The 19,913-nt window shown below is 64.7% G+C and overlaps 3 protein-coding genes across 3 annotated transcripts in view; 1 reads left to right on the top strand and 2 right to left on the bottom strand.

Annotated features, from left to right (window-relative positions):
* Positions 1-764: 764 nt before the first annotated feature.
* On the bottom strand, positions 765-12,444 carry LOC119105742 (protein wings apart-like). Its single transcript, XM_037229270.1, has 14 exons — positions 12,390-12,444; positions 10,069-10,241; positions 9,375-9,502; positions 8,180-8,371; positions 7,534-7,636; positions 6,806-6,940; positions 6,053-6,196; positions 5,342-5,473; positions 4,123-4,206; positions 3,885-4,071; positions 3,199-3,381; positions 2,377-2,465; positions 1,661-1,762; positions 765-1,122 (listed from the first exon to the last, which is right to left on the bottom strand). The coding sequence occupies exons 1-14, from the start codon at positions 12,442-12,444 to the stop codon at positions 970-972; spliced, it is 1,860 nt and encodes a 619-aa protein (XP_037085165.1). The 3' UTR covers positions 765-969.
* A 319-nt stretch (positions 12,445-12,763) lies between these two features.
* Positions 12,764-14,205, top strand: LOC119105656 (fatty acid-binding protein-like). Its single transcript, XM_037229153.1, has 2 exons — positions 12,764-13,152; positions 14,172-14,205. The coding sequence occupies exons 1-2, from the start codon at positions 12,764-12,766 to the stop codon at positions 14,203-14,205; spliced, it is 423 nt and encodes a 140-aa protein (XP_037085048.1).
* A 4,533-nt stretch (positions 14,206-18,738) lies between these two features.
* LOC119105547 (protein wings apart-like) overlaps positions 18,739-19,913 on the bottom strand; it is a 10,796-nt gene continuing 9,621 nt past the window's right edge. The window contains exons 10-11 of the mRNA XM_037229042.1: positions 19,053-19,118; positions 18,739-18,747 (exon numbers count right to left, since the gene is read on the bottom strand). Coding sequence (XP_037084937.1) covers positions 18,739-18,747; positions 19,053-19,118 — 75 coding nt within the window. The remainder of the gene's footprint in view (positions 18,748-19,052; positions 19,119-19,913) is intronic.

Here is a 19,913-nt window from a genome sequence, read left to right as displayed (position 1 = left end):
GGTCTGCGCAGTCTAGGGCCCACCCAGACGCCTGGGGCGGTCCGCGTACCGACCCCGACGGTGGCGTCGGCGGCGTCTCGCACCTGAGGTACCCTAGCTAGAAGCCCGCTAGTCTTCACGCGGGCCGGGACGGCTTGCGGTCGGGGCGAGCGTCGCACGCACGTGTCAGGCGCCTGGCGTCGCACACGTGCCTCGACGGAACGGTGGGGCGGGGGTGGAGGGGATACCCTGCGACTGGGACCCGGCGGTCGCACCGGCGGTGGGGTGCTGGGCGGCGAGATTATGGAGGAAGCACTGTCCGAGCTCGTGCAGATCACCGACGACATGCCGGTGAACAGCGTGGCATGGCTCCAGTGCGCTCCGCCCGGCTGGCCGGCGGGGCGAGTGACGCGCGTACTGCGGGCACACGAGCGGGCCCAGCGGCGCCGGCGAACAGCCAGCCCGCCCCGGGGTCAGCAGGCATCTCACCGAAACCCAGTCAGCTGCGGGCTGGCCAGGCCCGGACTCCGCGGCGGAGCGCCGGTCAGGCTCGCCGTCAGACGCCGGGCCAGCGCGGGCGGCGCGGGCGCTGGGGGAGGAGACCCTCCCGCGCCGCTGCGAGACAGAGCGCGACACCAAACCGTCCGTCCTGAGAAGGCCGCTCAGGCGCGCGCGGAGAGGGCAAGCAGGCGCAGCGCGACCGGCGCCGGCCCCTGCTGAGGCGCGGCCGGCGCCGGCCCCTGCTGAGGCACGGCCGGCGCCGGCCCTCGCTGAGGCGCCTGCGGCCGCGGGGGGCGCGCGCAGGGCCGGACGGGCCGCCGGCCTGGGGAGTCCCGTCCGTTCACACCAGCACACCGACACGTTCACACGACAGCGGCGCGTCGTCACACAGCACCCCACACCGGACAGCAACTCCCACACAACTTGGCAGAGCTCTCGGGCTCGTCAGCGACCCGCGCTGGATGGCGCGCGGCGCCGCGCCGCCGGCCGCTAGAGAGACATGTCCAGCACGCCGGCCAGGTCGCTGGAGAGGGCGCCACCGGCGCCGGTGCCGGCCGGGCCGCCGGCGGGGTTGTCGGCGCGCGTCATGAAGTCGATGATGCGTCGCATGATGCGCATCTCATGCAGCGTCTCCGGCCGGCCCTGGCGGCGGCGGACGGCAGGTCACGCGGGGTCACACAGGGTCACACGGGTTCAGCCTCCCCGACCGACCCCGGCCGTGGCGGATGGCAGGTCACACAGGGTCACAAGGGGTTACGCCAGGTCACATGGGATCAGCAACTCCAGCCAGCCCTGGCGGCAGCGGACGGGGGTCACGTGAGTGAGATAACACGCATTTAATCCGCTAAATGACGACACAAAACCCGTCATATAATTACCGGCAAAACTGGCATTACATTTGACAGGATTTTCACATAAATCACAAAGTGCAAACGTGGCTGCTAATCGAGGCGCAAATGCCACGCTAAATCACCCATACTTGTGACCACCACGAACTGCAGCACCAATAGTGAGCACCGCGCCCCTCCTACAGCGGCTCTCATCCCGGGAACTTCCACACACGTGGAGCCGTTCGCGTGCGCTGGGCCGCTCGCCGCCCGCGCGCCTCAGTCGCACACACAGGGTGCGCATGTGCGCGCGCCAGCCCAGCGGTCGGTGCCGCCAGTGGGAGAGTACGTACCGTGTTTGTGAGGTCCATGAAACTGAGCAGCTTGTGAAGCACCTCCACCACGTCGGTGAAGCGACCGTCCTTGAGCTGCGCCCGCACCAGCGACTCGAACTCCTGCAGTCACCGGCGGGGAGGGGGCGTCACCGGCGGGGGGCGTCACGGGAGGGGAGATCGCGCCACCGGCGGGGCGAGCGCGTCACCGGTGGGGAAGGAGCGTCACCGGCGGGGGGCGTTACGGGAGGGGAGATCGCGCCACCGGCGGGGTGGGGGGCGTCACGGACGGGGAGAGGGCCCGACCGGCGGGGAGGGGGCGTCACCGGCGGGGGGCGTCACCGGCGGGGAGGGGGCGTCATTGGCGTGGTGGGGTGGGGAGGGACTGACGGGGAGGGGGTGTCATACGCGAGAGGTTTCCAAACAGTGGGCGAAAATGCTGGCGCTTGATGGAGTTCATGTATTCACATACATTGTGTGATTGTAACGATTGTGGCTAGGTCCAAAACTTTGCAAAATGTTGCACTCTACAATATCTGCAACGGGTTCTTTGTTCAGTAACTTATGCTATAGTACATGCAACATTCATCACTGAGCCCAGTCATGCCCCTCGATTCATCATTGCTTGTTCAAATACAAAACACCAACAAACGTGGGGCTTTTCAGGCCCCACTAGCGGGTGATCATGGCCATGCCGGCGCCGATCATGAAGCCAAAGCCGTTGATCAGCGACGTACCATGTTATCCATGGCGAGATGGCCGACCAGGACGCCGATGTAGGCAGCGATCACCGTCTTCTCCATGTGGTGGCCGGCCTTCTGGATCACTGTCGGAGCACGGCACATACGGCCAATCAGAGGCAGCCAGCGCCGCGGCGCGCCAATCAGGAGGCCGGATTTTGAGCGGCAGCAGCACGCCCACCAATCGAGTGACGACGCGCTTCAACACAGAAGTACTTTGCACCCATCAGAGGGCCGGAGACCCAAACAGGTGCGGAACACACGAAACGAATGCGGAACTCTTTCAGACCAAAACGTAGCGCACCAACGGATACTTGTACATTTTAAACCGAAACTTTACGAACCGATAAGGACGCGAATAACATTTAGACCGATGAATGATTAAATATTCTGGGATTCTGGACAGGAACTGTTCGCCGCGAGCTTGTATGACGTCAAACTGCCCACGTTTGTAGGCGGGCTGATGGTTCACCATGCTATAGGCCTATCCCAAAAAAAATCCGCCGGCAAAACAAAAACAACATTGTTTGGCGAACGTTTCCGTGTATCACGATCCACCTCTTGTTACGAAGGGTTTGAGAGCCGCGGACAGCTCACCCCGGCCCATCACCCATCTCCACAGTCCTACTTTATCCCCATTCCCCCCCTTCGCCCCTTGTGTCAGAGTTCCCCATCGCTTAGCCACCAGCGCCAGCGCAGCCGCCGCACCCGTCCACCACGGGCGCGGTCAGCCATCGCGCTCGAGCGCGGCGCGCCGCCGGCCGGCGCCAGCGGCCGGCGCCCGCGCCTCCCTCGCGCCTGCCTCGCGCCTGCACTCACGCGCCGTGGCGGTGACCTCGCCGGCGTCCGGCTGCGGGCCGCTGTCTGCGTGCGCGCCCGGCGCCGGCGCTGCCGGCACCGAGCCGTCCAGAATGCGGTCCGTGTGGGTCTCCACCTCCGAGGCCAGCGCCACCAGCCGGTAGAACATCTGCAGCAGCTCCGAGACGGCCGAGCCGGTCGACACTGCGGGCCGGGTCAGGTCGGGGTCAGAGCGGGGTCAAGGTCAGGGGCGGGTTCAGGGTCGGGGCGGGACAGGGCCGGGGTGAAGCCGGGATCAGGGTCAAATCCGGGTCAGGGTCAGGTCGGATCAAGTCATGGTCAGGTCGGATCAAGTCATGGTCAGGGTCGGGTCAGGTCGCGGTTGGGTCAGGTCGGGTCAGGTCAGGGTCGGTTCAGAATCGGTTAATGGTCGGTTCGGGTCAGGTTCGGAGTCAGGCCCCGCTCAGGGTCAGGTCACCACTACCAATACTCCGATCATCACTCCTATTCTAAATCTTCTACACAAGTTGGTACTATTTGTTCGCGTCGCTGCTGCCACACCATATACACGGCATACATGAGTACCGGATACCGCCAAATCCTCCTGCGCTGCGGGCCGTGCTCACAGCCTGCACTGGCGGCACTCCCGCCATATCACCACAGCGGCGGCGCCCTGCACCCCCCACTCCCGCACGCTCGCGGCGCACCTTCGATGATCCGCCCCGGTCGCGGCGGCGCGGCGGCGGCCACCAGGCGGCGCCGGTTCTCGGCGCTGCTCTCGGTCACGTTCATCAGCAGGTACATGGAGAGCAGCAGCAGGTCGAACTGGCGGTGCTCGGGCAGCCGGTCCGGCAGCCGCAGCACCGCGTGCAGGATGGCGGCGAACAGGCCCGGCTGCGCGCCGAGCAGCGGCGCGCCCGCCGACGCGGCCGGCGCGCCGCGCGCCGCCGACGCCGCCGACAGGTTGACCAGCACCTTCATCAGGGTGTCCGTCATCTCGAGCAGCACGCGCGCGGCGCCGTCCGCCTCCTGCCGGACGGGTGCGGGAGCGGGCTGTGAGGCGGGGTGGATGGCACCGCGCCGCAGACGGCCGCGCCAGCCAACCGCTTTCGGGCGCCGACAGAGCGTGGCGCCGCGGCCACGGCAACAGACGCGCTCACAACGGACGTGTTCTAAAAATAGCACAGACATTAGCCGTGTGGGCAACGACCGCGTCATCGGTGACGACCAGACCTTCGTTCGTCCGTTACTTTATTCTGTTATCCGTTATCCCACCGCTATGTATCAACGTCATAGCTACGCTATCCTGAAGGCGACCGAGCGCCGGCGGCAGCAGCCCCAGCCGCCGCGGGGCCGCGCCGGGCGCTGGGTGCTTGAGCGTCCGCCAGGGACCCGGTGCCCCAGACCACTCTGCCGCTGACCCAGACCCAGACGTCCGGTCAGCCCGCATCACGTCACGTCCGCGTCACGTCACCCAGGCCGACCGTTGCGTCACGGTTGACGTAACGCAAGTGCGCTCTGGCCCTGCTCTTACAGCCGGCTTACATGCTCTAACATCACAGCCGGTTTACCTGTCTGACCCCAGCACACCCACCGATCTGCAAAGCTTCCACTTCACCCAAACACATGGCAGCGACCGCGATCCACGCGAAATGACCAAGTCGCCAATGCGCTCACAAAACCCCGACCATCATCGTATATATGATCCGTACGTCCTGGGTCACAGCCCCGCCCCGCTCACGCCCACCCAACACCCACCGTCCGCGCACCAGCCTCCCCCGCCGACAGTGACCCGCCCACCCTGCCGACAGTGGCCCGGCCACCCCGCCGACAGTGGCCCGCCCACCCCGCCGACAGTGACCCGCCCACCCTGACGACAGTGGCCCGGCCACCCCGCCGTACCCCCGTCCGTCCGCCGACAGTGGCCCGCCCACCTCACGACAGTGCCCGCCACCCCGCCGTACCGGCCCCGTCCGTCCGCCGACAGTGGCCCGCCACCCACCGACAGTGCCCGCCCACCTCACCGACAGTGCCCGCCCACCCGCCGACAGTGACCCGCCCACCCCGCCGTACCGGCCCCGTCCGTCCGCCGACAGTGGCCCGCCCACCCCGCCGACAGTGACCCGCCCACCCCGCCGCACCGGCCCCGTCCGTCCGCACCAACCTCGCAGTCTGCCGGCGTGCAGTCGGCCAGCTCGCGCTCGGCCAGCTGGAACAGCTCGCTGAGCGTGGCCAGGCCGGCGCCGCCGCCGCACTGCAGCACGTGCCGCTGGTTCTCCTCGTTACGACTCGTCACCTGGCGTCACGGAGCGTCACGGAGCGTCACACGGGGGCGGGGACGGTCGCCGGGACGCCCGAAGGGGTCCCGGCGGGGGGGGGGGGGGGGCATCGAAACGCTCGTACAGTGCATCAGTAATGGCCTGGCGCGCAGTGTTTGCGTCGGACAACGACGGGCCACAGCCCGGCAGGCGCCGGAGGCCCGTCGGCAAGCAGCACACAAGACCTTAACCGACAGCGCCGTCCCAATGCGCTCGATCGGTCGACAGAGCAAAGCCCACACGGCTGCCCTGCTCAGACATAAACCTGCCGTTTCAGAGGCTGTTCGGGAGGGTCACTCGCCATCCTTTAATAGGGCACCACCATGGAACATAAAGCATACACCGGCACGCCAGTATGCTTGGCGGAGACACCACGCCAGCCTGCCATGACATCGGTCCGCGCGCATCTGAGGCGACACCGATCCGGCGTCGGACGTCACTCACGCCCTTAACGTTCTCACTCACCCTCTCTACGGTCACACGCACGCTCTCAATGTTCTCAACATTCCACTCACGTTCTCATCGTTCTCACTCACGTTCTCAACGCTCTCACTTACGTTCTCAACGACGCGCAGACACCTGCTGACGCGCGCGATGGTGTCGCGCTGTCTGCGCAGCTCGTCCGTCTGGCGCAGACAGCGCAGGCTGTCCGAGACGGTGCCCATCAGCCGATCCACGCCGCCCAGAGCGCGCAGCTCCTCCTGAGGACAACAGCGACACCGGGGGACGCGTCAGCTGAGCGTGGCGGCGGGGCGGGCGGACCAGCTCCACCTCCCACCGGCGGCTGAAGCTCGGTGACCTCGGCCACCGCGGCGGCGACCGCCGGCGACACTGCACGCGTCGCGACATGAACAGGAGAGCGGATGGTGGGAGGGGGATGGGCAGGGCGAGGGAGGACACGACGCAGCGGCGAGGGGCCGGCGCGGCGCGTGCCGAATGCGTGTCACACGTCCGCGTTTAAAGAACGGCAGCGCAACAGGCGCTGCCGTTCGCCCAGGCGCGCTGCACAAACGAGGGCATCAACACACTCTTGGGCGTGAGATGTCGGCACTCGTCCCCACCAGTCACGCCTAGCGCGCTTGAGGCCGTTTGGATCGCGACAACCACACCGAAGCGCCGAAGCCGCGCCGCCGTGCCGACTTTCAATCCGCTAACCGGTGACGTCACACCGCCACTGCACTGCAGTGACGTCACGCCACCGAGCCATTGCCGGCCAGGCGTCACACTCATCGCATGGCACGACACCAAGCACGGCCCCCGGCGGCGGCGGCGGCGGCGGCGGCGGCGGGCCTCGGCCTCCGGCCTCGCACCTTGAACCAGGCGCCGGCGCGCTGAGAGGTGAGGCTGAGCAGCGTTTCCATGGAGAGGTGGCCGGCCGTGATGGTGTCCAGGTTCAGCTGCTTGGCCTGGCCCTGCCGTTGCAGCTGGGCGCACAGCTCCCGCACCTGCGCCGCGCGCCAGGTCAGCCGGGGAGCCGGAGCGGAGGGCGGCGGGGAGCGGTCACAGGGCCGTCCGCACTGGCGCTCGACGGCGACGTCACGGAAGGGGAAGGGGGCATACGCGGGGAGGACGCCACGCGGGCTCTACGCCCCGTGATCACACCGGTGCTGCCCGTTCCTTTGCCCCTGCTTGCTATTAAACATGACGACGGTCTGAATAGAGGCGTGCCATCAGCAACATTACCTCGGTCCCTCCGGACTGACCTTGGCCACAGCCTGCTGCATCCGGGGCCCAGGCCACAGATGGAGCCTAGCGATTCCACAGCCAAGCGAGATAATAACGATGGAACGTCACCACCATATGTGCGACTCCACCACCGCTGCCTGCCCGTGCCACGACTTCCTTCACTCAAAGATTGAATGAAACCCAAAACGGCATCGCAACGCAACGCGTAGGCCCGGCCGCGCGCCGGCCTGAGAGCGTGCGCCGGCCCCGGCCGCGCGCCGGCCCCGGCCGCGCGCCGGCCTGAGGTCGCGCGCCGGGCCCGGCCGCGCGCCGGCCTGAGAGCGCGCGCCGGCCCCGGCTGCGACGACGCTACCTTGGCGCGGTTCTTGCACAGCTCGCCGTTGGACTCGGCCGACTCGGGCGACGGCGCGGTGGCGTCCGAGTCGAGCAGGCTCAGCATCAGCTCCAGGCTGCTCCTGCCGAGCGCAGACGGTTGGCGGGTCAGGCGGCCGATCACCCCAGGGGCAGCGGTCGGGTCACGCCGTCCGCAGACGGTGGCGGGTCAGGGGGCCGATCGCCCCGGGGGCAGCGGTCGGGTCACGCCGTCCGCAGACGGTGGCGGTCAGGCGGCGACTCGCCCCGGGGGCAGCGGCCGGGTCACGCCGTCCGCAGACGGTGGCGGGTCAGGAGGCCGATCGCCCCGGGGCAGCGGCCGGGTCACGCTGTCTGCCTGCGACGCTCAGGTGACCGCCAGTGCTCCTGACGCGTACAGACTCAGTCGACACGCGTGTCGACTGAGTCTGTACGCGTCCCCCCCCCCCCACCCCACCCCACCCGCAGCAGCGCTCCGCTGACACAGCTGTTTCAAGTCAAGTCATCGACTCAAATCAACTTTACTGTTAATTTCAACTTCACCTCAGTCCACTTCCTTGTCCCGCCCGCTCCTCCCTCAGCCCGCCCATGCCAGCTTCGCATATCCCCATCACGCACGCCCCCCTCCCTCCCGCAGGAGACCTCACTTGTCCAGATCCATGTTGAGCTGGTCCTCGCTGAGGATGAACATGACGGCCGACGTGCAGAGCGAGAGGCTGGGGTCGGACGGCGCGTCGGCCAGCGCCGCGAAGAAGCGCGTCACCGTGCCGTGCGCGCGCAGGTGCATCCGGAACGCCGCCGCCATACACTTGCCGGCCAGGCGGGTGGCCGACAGACACCTGGCGGCAGGCGGCGGCCCAGACGGCGGTCAGAGAGCGCACGGTGGCGACGGCAAGGTCACATCATCGTCATCGTCATCATCACCACCACCATCATCATGATCATCATCGCCATGGCTGCCATCATCGTCATCATCATCATCATCGTCGTCATCACCATTAACGGAAGCATATTATCATCGCTACCATCATCATCACCATCACCTCATCATCATTATCACAGCATCGAGAGGTAGAGGACCGGGAAGACGGGTGACGCGGGGACTGCGGACACAGACGCCGCGGGGGAGGGGGGGGGGGTGACCACTGGGGGCGACAGGCCGCGGCTGACCGGGACCCTGCGGAGGGAGCAGCCTGCAGCCCCAGACACCGCGGGGAAGGGGGGGGGGGGACCACTGGGAGCGACAGGCCGCGGCTGACTGGGACCCTGCGGAGGGAGCAGCCTGCAGTCCCAGACACCGCGGGGAAGGGGGGGGGGACCACTGGGAGCGACAGGCCGCGGCTGACTGGGACCCTGCGGAGAGAGCACCCTGCAACCCCAGACACCGCCACAGTGGCAGCATCAGCATCACAGCATGTTAAGAGCGGCATCGTTAGGGCCTCAGCACGTCCAGGCTCACCGGATGGCGGAACGCCCAAGGGCAGTACTAGGGATCCAGGGCAGGAGAACATGACGACCGGGGAGTATCTCCGGCTGCGGGGCACTGGCCCCGGCTCACCCGAGGCCTAGGGAACATGGAGTCAAGAGCCCACACGGTCAGGAGAACTCTGCTCTCAGAGCTGCCCGGATGACTGGGACCCGCTGTGTCCCAGCGCGCAGCCTCAGAGGATGCATCCCGGCAAGCCACGACATACAAGTATCCCATGGTGGTTTGTATGCCGACATGATGAGTGCGTCGCCGCAACCCATCGGAGCACCTTTCAACAGCATCGCTGCCAGCTGGCCTCGTGACCAGGTGACCCGTCTGACCTCGGGTCGTGACCCAGGCGACCCGCGCCTCACCTCGTGGACACGCTGTTGGTAGGCTGCAGGGCGTCCATGATGTATTCGATGTCGTCGTTGTACTCCTGGAACTCGCCGAACTCCTGGATCTGGTAGGCTTTCTTCACATTCTGGATCACCGTGTAATACTGCCGACACGCCACACAGCGCCGGTTAGTGGACCAATCAGAGCGCTGGTTATCGCACAGCGCTAGCTATCGGACCAATCATAACGCTAGCCATCGGACCAATCAAAGCGCTAGCTACCGCACAACGCTCGCTTTCGAACCAATTAGAGCGCTAGCTATCGGACAATGCCAGCTATCAAACCAATGAGAGCATTTGACGCGGTAGCTGCTTCGTGCGGGACGGGCCGCGCCTGCCCCCTGTGTGACGCCCAAACACCTGTCTGCTAGTGGCCGATACACTTCTCCCGCAATATACGGTCTACGGGTGCTGTACGAGCAGCCAGAAGCCCGGTGTACCCCAACCGCCTCATTTAAGAGATATGGTTATTGGGGCTTTCGGGCACTTCGACCGCGCGGTTGTGCAAAGCTTATGTCCTTGAGACAGGTCTACGTCCGCTCCTGTCCCTATTCCGCCCCTGCCCAAACATTAGCATCCCCACAGCCTCTCCGCCTTTCCTCAGGACCGGTCCAGGCACTCGCCCACTAGCCAGCCGCGCCGGCGCTGCCACCGCCGCCACGTGACCCACCTCCTTGGCACTGCGGTGGCACTTGACGCTGGTCACGTGCTCGCCGGTGTCGTTGGGGTCGGCGCCGTGCCAGGTGCTGACCCGCGTGAGGCGGCCGCTGAGCGGGCCCGGCCCGGCCGCCGCGCCCGGCTCCTCCTCGGCGAAGTCCAGTGCCGAGCGCGCAGGCGCCGAATCTGCCGCCGCGTCGGCCGGCGACGGGTCAGACGCAGGGGCGCGCTCAGGGGAGGGGAAAGCGACGCAGTGGCGCACTCAGGGGAGTCGATCGGGGCGGACACGAACGTGCAGTCGGAAAGGAACGGAAAAGCGGAGAGGGCCGAGAGCTAGTGAAGGGATAAAAGGGAAAATAAAAAAGATAAAAAGAAAACTGGTGGAAGGGACGCGCTCCGGGCGGAATGGCAGGCGACGAACTGTCGGTACTCTTTGTAGTGTGACAGAGGCGAAGCGAGGGGAGAAGCGACACGCTTCGGGATGACACAACCACCGGACACGCACGGGGCGGGCAGGGGGCGCCGCTCAACGGCCTGAAGCACGAATGCACGGAGACAATATCACGGCACACACCACGCTCCCTAAACCGTGCTGGGGCCCACACCGGCGGTGGGGGCCGGCCACGCCACAACGGGAGACAACAACGCAATCGCGAGCGCGCGCATCTTACCACCCCCCCCCCCCCCCCTCCCCCCTGCACGTCGCCCCGGGTCGGCATCACGTCCGGGACCGCTGCCACCCCCAGCGGCGGCGGCGGGGGCGGGCACTTACCCGCGGCGGGCGCGGCGGCGGCGGCTGCTGCCACCGGCGGCCGGCCGGCCTCGTCGCCGTCGTCCGTCCAGCGGTGGTTGTAGCGGGCCCGGGCCGAGCGGCCCTGACCCGTGCGCGACTTGAAGATGGAGCCCTTGCGCGGCTCGGCGGCCGATGCCGGCGGACCCTGGCGGCGGCGGCGGCGGCGGCGGTCAACGGCAACACCGGGTACACATGGACCGCGTCGGCAGCCGGACGACACGGCCACCCTGCATCGGCACGTCCGGGGACGGGGGGACGTCCCTGCGCGGTCATTAACAAGCGCTTGTAACATCTGAACACCTGACGCAGTATCACGCCCGTCCAGTAAACCAAGGCCAGTGTTTTCTGCAGCGAGGTTCTGACCTTTCTTTATCGGCGAAGTGCACTTGAGACCAGCGGGAGGATGCCGTCGCAGCAAGACTCAAATCGTCTTCCTGCACAAACAGTTTAACGGGCGGAAAACCAGTGAAAGTTCTCGGATGCAAACGTTTAAAGGAGTGCTCCACATTGATGTGGGGGTTTGAGCTAAAATAGCCATTTTAAAGAGCCTTCGGTGCTGTTCACAATCCTGCCCTTCTTAAGACCTCAACTTTTCTATGTTTTGAGATACATGCCCACGAAAAGGGAAGGTATATAGGAGTCCTTCAAAGTCATCTTGACATTCATGACGTCATAACGTCAACCAAATCCTACAATTTCATAAGCCGGGCTACGATCAAGGCCAACAAAAATATAAGTGTCGAGGCGTTCATATCTGGCTTTCACCAGCGCCACTTCCACGTAAAATAGCCGTCAACTGGCTCTCAATCAAAGTTGTGCAAGGTACGATGGCGTAATAAAACCAAGGCGCATTGAGGAGCGCGTTTACTGAGGAGAGAAATTAAGCTGTCTAGAGCAGTCTTTTCCACTTAAAGTACACCAATAGTTACCAGTGAGCTTGTTTCATCATATCTGATGCTTATTTCAAAATCTTCAGATGTAAAACATTCCCTTTGAATCAACAGGATCAGCGGTGCCTACAAAGGGTACGATGCCATAAAACGACATATGAGGATCGCGACGGAAAGCAGTGGGGGTGGGACTCCAAGGCTGCATCAACCCGCATGGGCCTCCCAAGCCATGGGAGCTCATCAGTAACGACGCCCGGTTGACGATGATGATGGGGGCTTTAGCACGCGCCAACTATTGTGGCCACTTTGCGCCCGAACAGGGGCTAGAGATGAAGACGGATACCGCTGCAAGAAGGCAACTGGACTGAGCACTGATGGGATTTCCTGCACGCATGTTCTTAGGAGACTTCTTGGAACGCCAACATCACAAAATGGATGCCGGCGGCGAAGCGGTACGAGTCAATAACAGCCTATATGCTCGAGGTGATGGGTACCGAGCCAACCATCGCGACAATAACAACGGTGAGTACCGAAAAACACCTGGAAGAGACGATCACAGACCTCACGTGACTACACGCACACCGCGCGGGCACACCCTTTAATTGGCAGCTTGACAAGTACTGGCCAAGCATGGGCCCGTGCTCCACGCACAGGCACCAGGCGCGGAATCATCCCCCAGCGTCTTCAGTCTTTCCTCTCCCGCCATGTTCGAGCGACTACACCTGGCCTCTAGAACACGACCGAGCGAGTTCGCGAGGGTGCCTCGCGCCGGTCCGTCTGTCCGCAGATTACCGCCCCGACAAAAAACCGACCGGGGCCGGCGGGCGTCGATAGTGAGACGTCGTCCAGCGCCGTCTCCACGCCGCGGACAAGGCCTCCCGCGGCAGCCGCCGAGGCGACGCCGATAGCACGGTCCCGCGGGCCGCCACACCGCCGCCAGCGCCCGCCCTTGCCGCACGCGCCGCTCCCGAGCAGCTCGCACCGCACCGCCACCCTCGCCGCCCACCCCCAGCAGCCAATCAGCGATGGAGCAGGTCGCCCCGATGCCGCAGCTCGGCGGCACGTACGCGCTGGCCGCCTCGCACAACACCAACGCCTGCATGCTGGCGCTGGGCATCGGTCTGCTGACGCGGCTGGTGGCCCGCTCCGCCCAGCCCACCATCGCCGTGTCCGTCGTCGGCGACCACTGGCGCTTCGACCAGGCGATGGCCGCACGCTCCACCGTGCGCGAGTTCGACCTGGGCGTGCCGCACCGCTTCCGCCGCGCCGTCGACGGCAAGGAGGTGCGCAGCGTGGTCACCCGCCAGGGCGCTGTGCTCACCGAGCGGGCCGTGCAGAACGGCCGTACCACCGAGATCATCCGCGAGTTCGCCGACGACCAGCTCCGCATCACCATGCGGATCAGCGACACAGAGTGCAACGCAGACGTTCAGAGGGACAGCCTGAGGGCGGAGCGGGGGCGCCGACGAGCGGAGCGGAGGGCGCCGACGAGCGGAGCGGAGGGCGCCGACGAGCGGAGCGGAGGGCGCCAACGAGCGGAGCGGAGGGCGCCGACGAGCGGAGCGGAGGGCGCCGACGAGCGGAGCGGAGGGTGCCGACGAGGCGGCAGCGCACAGGATGTGTTGCGCGGAAGGGCACGACGCCAGCTCGCGCGAACGTCAGCCGGCAACGACGGCGGCGAGATCAGAGGCGACCACCAGAGCGCGCCGCCGCTCCCGGAGGTGCCCGGAAAGCGCGCCAGGCGCGCCCCTGGTGGCTGCCTAATGCATGAAGTGGCCTCCCGCTGTGCCCCTGGTGGCTTCCTGATGTAACTGAATGGCGTGAACGCGGCAATGGACTGATGTCCAGGAGAAACGGATGACATGTGATATGCGTGATGGTGACGTGGTCGTAAATGAATTCGGTGAAATATATCACGATTTAAGAGATCGGCGTGTGCCGTTTGTGGCTCGTACCGTCATGTAACTGCATATCCTATGCACCACTGCAATAACCTACCTTATTATCACCGAATATCCTACTAACCATTACTATCTTACTAACCTACCAGCCCACTATCGCAACGAAACAATCACTATCGCTAACGGGAGAAAATACACGTATCGAGACAGATGGCAGCAGCGACATCAGCGAGAGCGAAGCATGGCAATGGGCGAGACCAACCACGCACCGAGGCGGAGGGGCGAGACAAAGACGCGCAAAGTGCAAAAAACGTCCGTCCACCACTTCACATCGAGGCCGAGTCCCGTCCGTAGGCACGCCGCGAGCGCGTCCGTTCGCCGCCTGCCACGCTGAAGGTCACCGATAGCATGGCGGCCGGGAAGTCAAGGTCAGGCTGACTGAACACCGCTCTGACCCCTCCCCGAAGCCAAGGTGGGTGAGGGCCGCGCAGAGACGCCGCCATGGGTGCCGCCCTGCACCCGCACCCGCCAGACTGCGCACCCTTCGGGGGATTTCTGCCAAATGACCGACTTTGGTGTGGTCACACCGCGCACCAGTCGTGGAATGGCCGCCTTGAACAACATAAATGCACACTTAAGCCAGAAGTGACGTATAACTGCTATGCTATTTACCAGTCCTACACAAAGTCTCCAGCGCACCACACCGACTAAAAGTTCCATGACCGAGGATCGAACCCACAATCGTCGGTCACCGACTCTGTCCCGCCGAATCCATCACCGCGTGCCGTATCCGCGGTTCGGCGGTCTAGGATGAACTCGCGGCCCGCTCTAGACAAGACTGGACTAGACTGGACAACTGGACAAGGGTGTGATTAGGTGTCAGCAGGGGTCGACCCGGCGCGAGGCGGCCGTCTCACAGCGCTGTACACGGACACTGACTCAGACACTGGCACGGAGACACTACTGATTCGGACACAGACACTGGCTCAGAAGAAACAGCCGATCCCCACAGTCCTGTCTCGCTGGACACGGTCGTGGCAAAATTATCCCACAAACCGGAGCCGTACAACCTGGACGATGGGTTTTGGGAACACGTGACAGGCTCCTCGTAGCTTAAGCCGAGTCAACCGAGAGCAAGCAGCTCCACGAAGGGGCGCGCGGCCACCCCCCAGCGTACGCACCTTGGCCGAGGCGGCGGCGGCGCCCGCGGTGGACCGAGAGCTCCTCAGGGCCGAGGTCAGCTCCACTGCAGCGGCACGCAGGTCAGGTCAGGACCGACAGAGGAGCCGGCGTGGTGTCCCGACACACGGACGCGACGGCCGGTGGGAGCGACACTGGTTCAGAAACACTACCTGATTCAGACACAGACACAGACACTGACACTGACTCGGAAACATTACTGATTCAGACACAGACACAGACACTCACTCAGAAACATTACTGATTCAGACACAGACACTGACTCGGAAACATTACTGATTCAGACACAGACACAGACACTAACTCGGAAACATTACTGATTCAGAACACAGACACTGACTAGGAAACATCACTGATTCAGACACAGGCACTGACTCGAAAACATTACTGATTCAGACACAGGCAATGGCTCAGAAGCACTGCTGATTTAGACACAGACACTGGCTCAGAAACAATACTGATTCAGACACAGACAATGACTCGGAAACATTACTGATTCAGACACAGACAATGGCCCAGACGCACTGCTGATTCAGACACAGACACTGGCTCAGAAACACTACTGATTCAGACACAGACACAGACTCGGAAAATTACTGATTCAGACACAGACAATGGCTCAGAAACACCAATGATCCAGACACAGACACTGGCTCGGAAACACTACTGATTCAGACACAGACACTTGCTCAGAAACATTACTGATTCAGACATAGACACTGGCTCGGAAACATTCCATACAGGATTCAGACACAGACAATCGCTCAGAAACACTGCTGATTCAGACACAGACACTGGCTCGGAAACACTACTGATTCAGGCACAGGACCCTGGCTCGGAACCACTACTGATTCAGACACAGACACTGCCTCGGAGAAACTCAAATTAAGAGACAGATAGATTCGGAGACAGACATCGATTCAGACAGTACTAGCTTTGACAGACACTGACTCAGAGACGCGGCCAACACTCGCCCAACGGTGAGTTCCGATGGGTTAACCGTTGTTTCGGCATTTGGCAAACAAAGAAAAAACCATAAAAACAAGGGGTATGAGATCCAAACAACAACAAAGCACGTTTCCCTTGAACATCCTCCATCTAAGCCTTTTTCTCTTTTTCAGTCGTCGTTTTCTCACCGAAGTGTTATTACCACCTTGTAACCCGCGCCCCGAACGACTCCGTGCTCTCGTATCATCCGCGCCGCCTGCGCCACTCACCGGGCTCCGTGCTGGCGCGGACCAGCGGCGGTGCTGCCGTCTCCCGTTCCCGAGGCGGCTCCTCGCGCTCCTGCTCCAGCGGCGGCGTCTCCTGCTGCTGCTGCTGCTGCGGCTGCTGCTGCGGCTGCTGCTGCGGCTGCTGCTGCGGCTGCGGCTGCGGCGGCTGCTGCTGCTGGCGCGGCTGCGCCGTCTGCCGCTGGCCGGCCGGCCGCCGCTCCAGCCGCGTCGTCTCACGCTCCTGCGGCCTGCCCGTCTCCAGCAGCTCCAGCTGCGTCTCCAGGTCGGCGTACCGCTGTGGGCTGGCGCCGCTCGCCTGCGTCCGCTGGTACCGGCCCAGGTCCTTGATACCTGCGAGGCGCACCCCCGGAGTCACTCGGGAGGCTGCCCGCGTCCCGCCCCTGCCCCTCCGGCAGCCTGTCATCCTTTCCGGTGGTTGACACTGGCTGCCGTGCCAGTGTGATGACTGGAGTCGCAGGGCCGTGTCACCGTCTGAGGGCATTTTGTGCACATGGCCAGGGTGAAGAAGTGCGACGTCTCTGACCAAAAGGGAGAAGAAATTCCTGAAACTGAACAACCGCAAGTGAGATGCACGCATTATCGTCATTACTATCACTCATCCCGCATTTTCAGATCATAACATCGTGTACGTCGCGTTCATCATCCCTGCAAAAACAACGGCAACACCGTCAGGCACCAATCGCGCTCGGTTTTTAGCGACAACGGGTTCTGGGAATGTGTCAGCGGGTTCTGGGAATGTGTCAGCGGGTTCTGGGAATGTTGTCAGCGGGTTCTGGGAATGTTCTGGGAATGCGTCAGCGGGTTCTGGGAATGCGTCAGCGGGTTCTGGGAAATTCTGTCCCACTGAGGGCTGGCCACTTCCATGCGTGACCACGTCCGAATGATCGTGCGTGCATGATCAAACTAGCACGCACACCAACATACCTGAGAATACCTTATCGCGTAGTTGTCCATCGTACACGCGACACAGCACGTAGGTACCATACACCACGCCGTGACGCCGCACAGCGCACCTCCCGCATGACACTGCATCCCGCGACAACACGGCCTGCGCCCCACGGGCGGCGCGGACTAACCTTTGCGGTAGACCCTGGAGGTGGGCTCCGGTTCCGGCCCGGGCGCCGGCTCCGGCTGAGGCTCCGGCTGCGGCTCGGCGACGCTGTCCAACACGCCGTTGCCGGCGGCGGCCGGCTCGCCGAACAGCGAGCTGAGCTGGCGCTCCAGGTCGGCCGGCGGGCGGCGCGTGCTCAGGTTCACCGGCTCCGAGGCCGCCTCGGCTGCCGGCACCGGAGCTGGTGCTGGGCTGGTGCTGGGGCTGGTGCTGGGGCTGGGGCTGGGGCTGGGGCTGGGGCTGGAGCCAAGGCCGGGGCCGGGACCGGAGGCCGGGGTCGGGGCTGACGCCGGGGCTGGTGCCGGTGCCGGTGCCGGTGCCGGCGCCGGGGCCGGGGCCGGGGGCCGGGGCCGGGACCGGGGCGGCCGGCTCGGTGACTCGCTCCACGACTTGATTGTTGACAAGGCCCGGAGAGGCAGCGGGGGAGGCGGCAGGAGGGGACCCAGCAGGGGAGGCAGCAGGGGAGGCATCGGGGGACCCGGCAAGAGGGGAGGCAGCAGGGGAGGCAGCGGGGAGAAGCGGCGGGGGAGGCGGCGGCTGGCGACGCCGCCTCGCCCTGCACCGCCGGCGAGGACGGCGGGCGACGCCCTCCGGCACCGGCGCCGGAACGGCAGCGACCGGCTCGCTGGTGGACGATCCGCGCCGCCGCTGCGTCCTCCTGCCGCGCGCCGGCGCCGCCAGCGCCGCCAGCTGCTCGTCGTCCCTCGTCGTCGCCGTACTTGCACCGTCTTGGCCACGCGCTCGCGGGCCCTCAAGCGCAGGCGGCGCGCCGTGTGCGGCGCACGGCCCGCCCCTCTGTCGGCTCCTCCTCCGGCCGGGCCGGCGGGGACGGCGTTGCGCGCCGCCGGCGGCTCGTACCTGACGGCGCGCGGCAACGGCGTCAGGCAGGCGCCCGTCAGCCGCGTCGATCGCGTGCCGTGCGTGCACGGCGCACGCGGCACGTGACGTACGTCATGACACACATGCACGTGACGTGACGTACGGCACGCTCTGGACGGTGGAGAAGGACGCGAAATGACTGAGTGGCTGCTCCCACGCGGAACGCCGGGATCGCATCCCAGCAGTCATGGCCCCTGAGCACTTATATGACCTCCGCGGTTGCTGACACCACATAAAAGGACGCTCGACAACGTGCGTCGCGGTCCCCTCAAAAACAGGACGACGAACATGACCTATGGCTATGACCACATAGTCATGGCAACACAATGTATAAAGTGCTATACTCTGGTTAGCGCACACTTTGAAAGCTCGGGAGAGAACTGAGCCCGGTGTACCCGGTACTACCACGGTCCACGGAAAAGCCGATGATAGATGGTTTCGCGTACATACTCCGACGGTTTCGCGCACGTAGACCGGATTAATGAAGCGGACGTAATGATGCCCGATTCGGTTCGGTTCTTAGCTCCCAGGCTTCGGCGCATCGGAAGTCACATACCATTCCGCGCGATCTGATGTTAACGGACCGTGTCTTCTTCAACACCACACAACAATCTTCCTTCACGACAGCAAATCAACGGATTGCTCGATTGGGACGAGGGGAAAACGACGACAGCTCAACACCGCTGCCGACATTGTCACGGGCGCTTGAGGAGCCTTAGTCGACCACGAAAGCAAAGCCCTGCAGATCCCTCCGTCCCAAAGGAGCCGCTTCCACCCGCGGCCGCCAGTTCCGTGGGCGTCGGACCGAGTCAGTACCTGGCCGCCTTGGGCGGGTGGGGCGCGGCCGGGGCGGGCGGCGGCCGCCTCCTGCGGTGTCCTCCGCCTCCTCCGCCTCCTCCGCCAGCCGCCGCCGCCGCCGCCGCCGCCGCCGCCGCCGCCGCCGCCGCCCGCCGCCGCCGCCGCCGCTCTCCGCCGGCGGCCCGCTGACTGCCGTCAGGTCGCCGGTGTCCTTGTCGCGCGAGATGCGCAGCTTCAGCGGCGGCAGGCGCGTCACCTGCCGCACGGAGGGCGCGGCGCGCGCGGTTGTCAGCGGCCGGCGCGAGCACTCGGCGGCGGCACCATCCGCCACCCATTCCCACGTCTCCCCGAGCGGTGCACACATCCATCAGACACGTGCACTTGACCGAGGCTGACGCGTCCGCCAGCGCGCCGCCCGCGCCGGCCGTCCGAGCCGCCGACGGACGGCGGCAGGCCGGGCGGCGCGCTGCAGCTACTGCCAACACAGGTGGGAGAGCATGCCACGACCCGGTGCGAAAACAACATCCCAGGGGATACGGGCCGCTCACCGAACCATTTGGGCCACGTGCACACACTCACACAAGCACATGTACACAAATGTACACACATGTCTCGCCCGCCTCCGGGGAGACAGCCCCCCCCCCCCCCCCCCGGCGACGAAAGGCCCGCTGACAGACCTGGGGCGGCCGCAGCGGCCGGCTCGCGCGGGGCTCAGTGAGTTGGTGCGGTGGTGGTGGGAGTCGCGCAGCGGCAGCGAGACGGCCGGCGAGCTGAAGAACCGCTTGCTCTCCGGTTCCTCCTGCGGCGGGTGAAGCGGGTCAGGGCACGGCACGGTAGGGTACGGCAGGGCAGAATACGGCAGGGCGCCTCAGGGCAGGGCAGGGCAGGGCAGGGCAGGGCAGGGCAGGGCAGGCGGGCACTGTCAAGAAGTGTCAATATTACCGGAAATACTCGAGCGATACGATGTGATTAGGTGAAAAATTGGAATGGATACATACTGATAATTTCTTAGCACAATGATGCGAGTTTGACTCGCACAAAGCAATCAGCG

The sequence above is a fragment of the Pollicipes pollicipes genome, unplaced genomic scaffold, assembly GCF_011947565.3.
Source record: "Pollicipes pollicipes isolate AB1234 unplaced genomic scaffold, Ppol_2.1 Scaffold_1600;HRSCAF=1878_pilon_pilon_pilon, whole genome shotgun sequence".
In the NCBI taxonomy this organism is placed as follows: Eukaryota; Metazoa; Arthropoda; class Thecostraca; order Pollicipedomorpha; family Pollicipedidae; genus Pollicipes; species Pollicipes pollicipes.
This window is presented reverse-complemented; position numbering and strand designations above follow the sequence as displayed.

Excerpts from the sequence above, each read along its gene's own strand:
- LOC119105742 (XM_037229270.1), bottom strand. The coding sequence starts at position 12,444 with ATGGCGGGAGAGGAAAGACTGAAGACGCTGGGGGATGATTCCGCGCCT. Across the intron at positions 10,242-12,389 it reads TGATTCCGCGCCTGGTGCCT|ATTCGGCGCCTGCGCGCTCG; the intron begins GTGCGTGGAGCA and ends ACGCGGCGGCAG. Across the intron at positions 5,474-6,052 it reads GTCTGCGCGTCGTTGAGAAC|GTGACGAGTCGTAACGAGGA; the intron begins GTAAGTGAGAGC and ends CCGTGACGCCAG.
- LOC119105656 (XM_037229153.1), top strand. The coding sequence starts at position 12,764 with ATGGAGCAGGTCGCCCCGATGCCGCAGCTCGGCGGCACGTACGCGCTG. Across the intron at positions 13,153-14,171 it reads ATGCGGATCAGCGACACAGA|ACTGCGCACCCTTCGGGGGA; the intron begins GTGCAACGCAGA and ends CGCACCCGCCAG.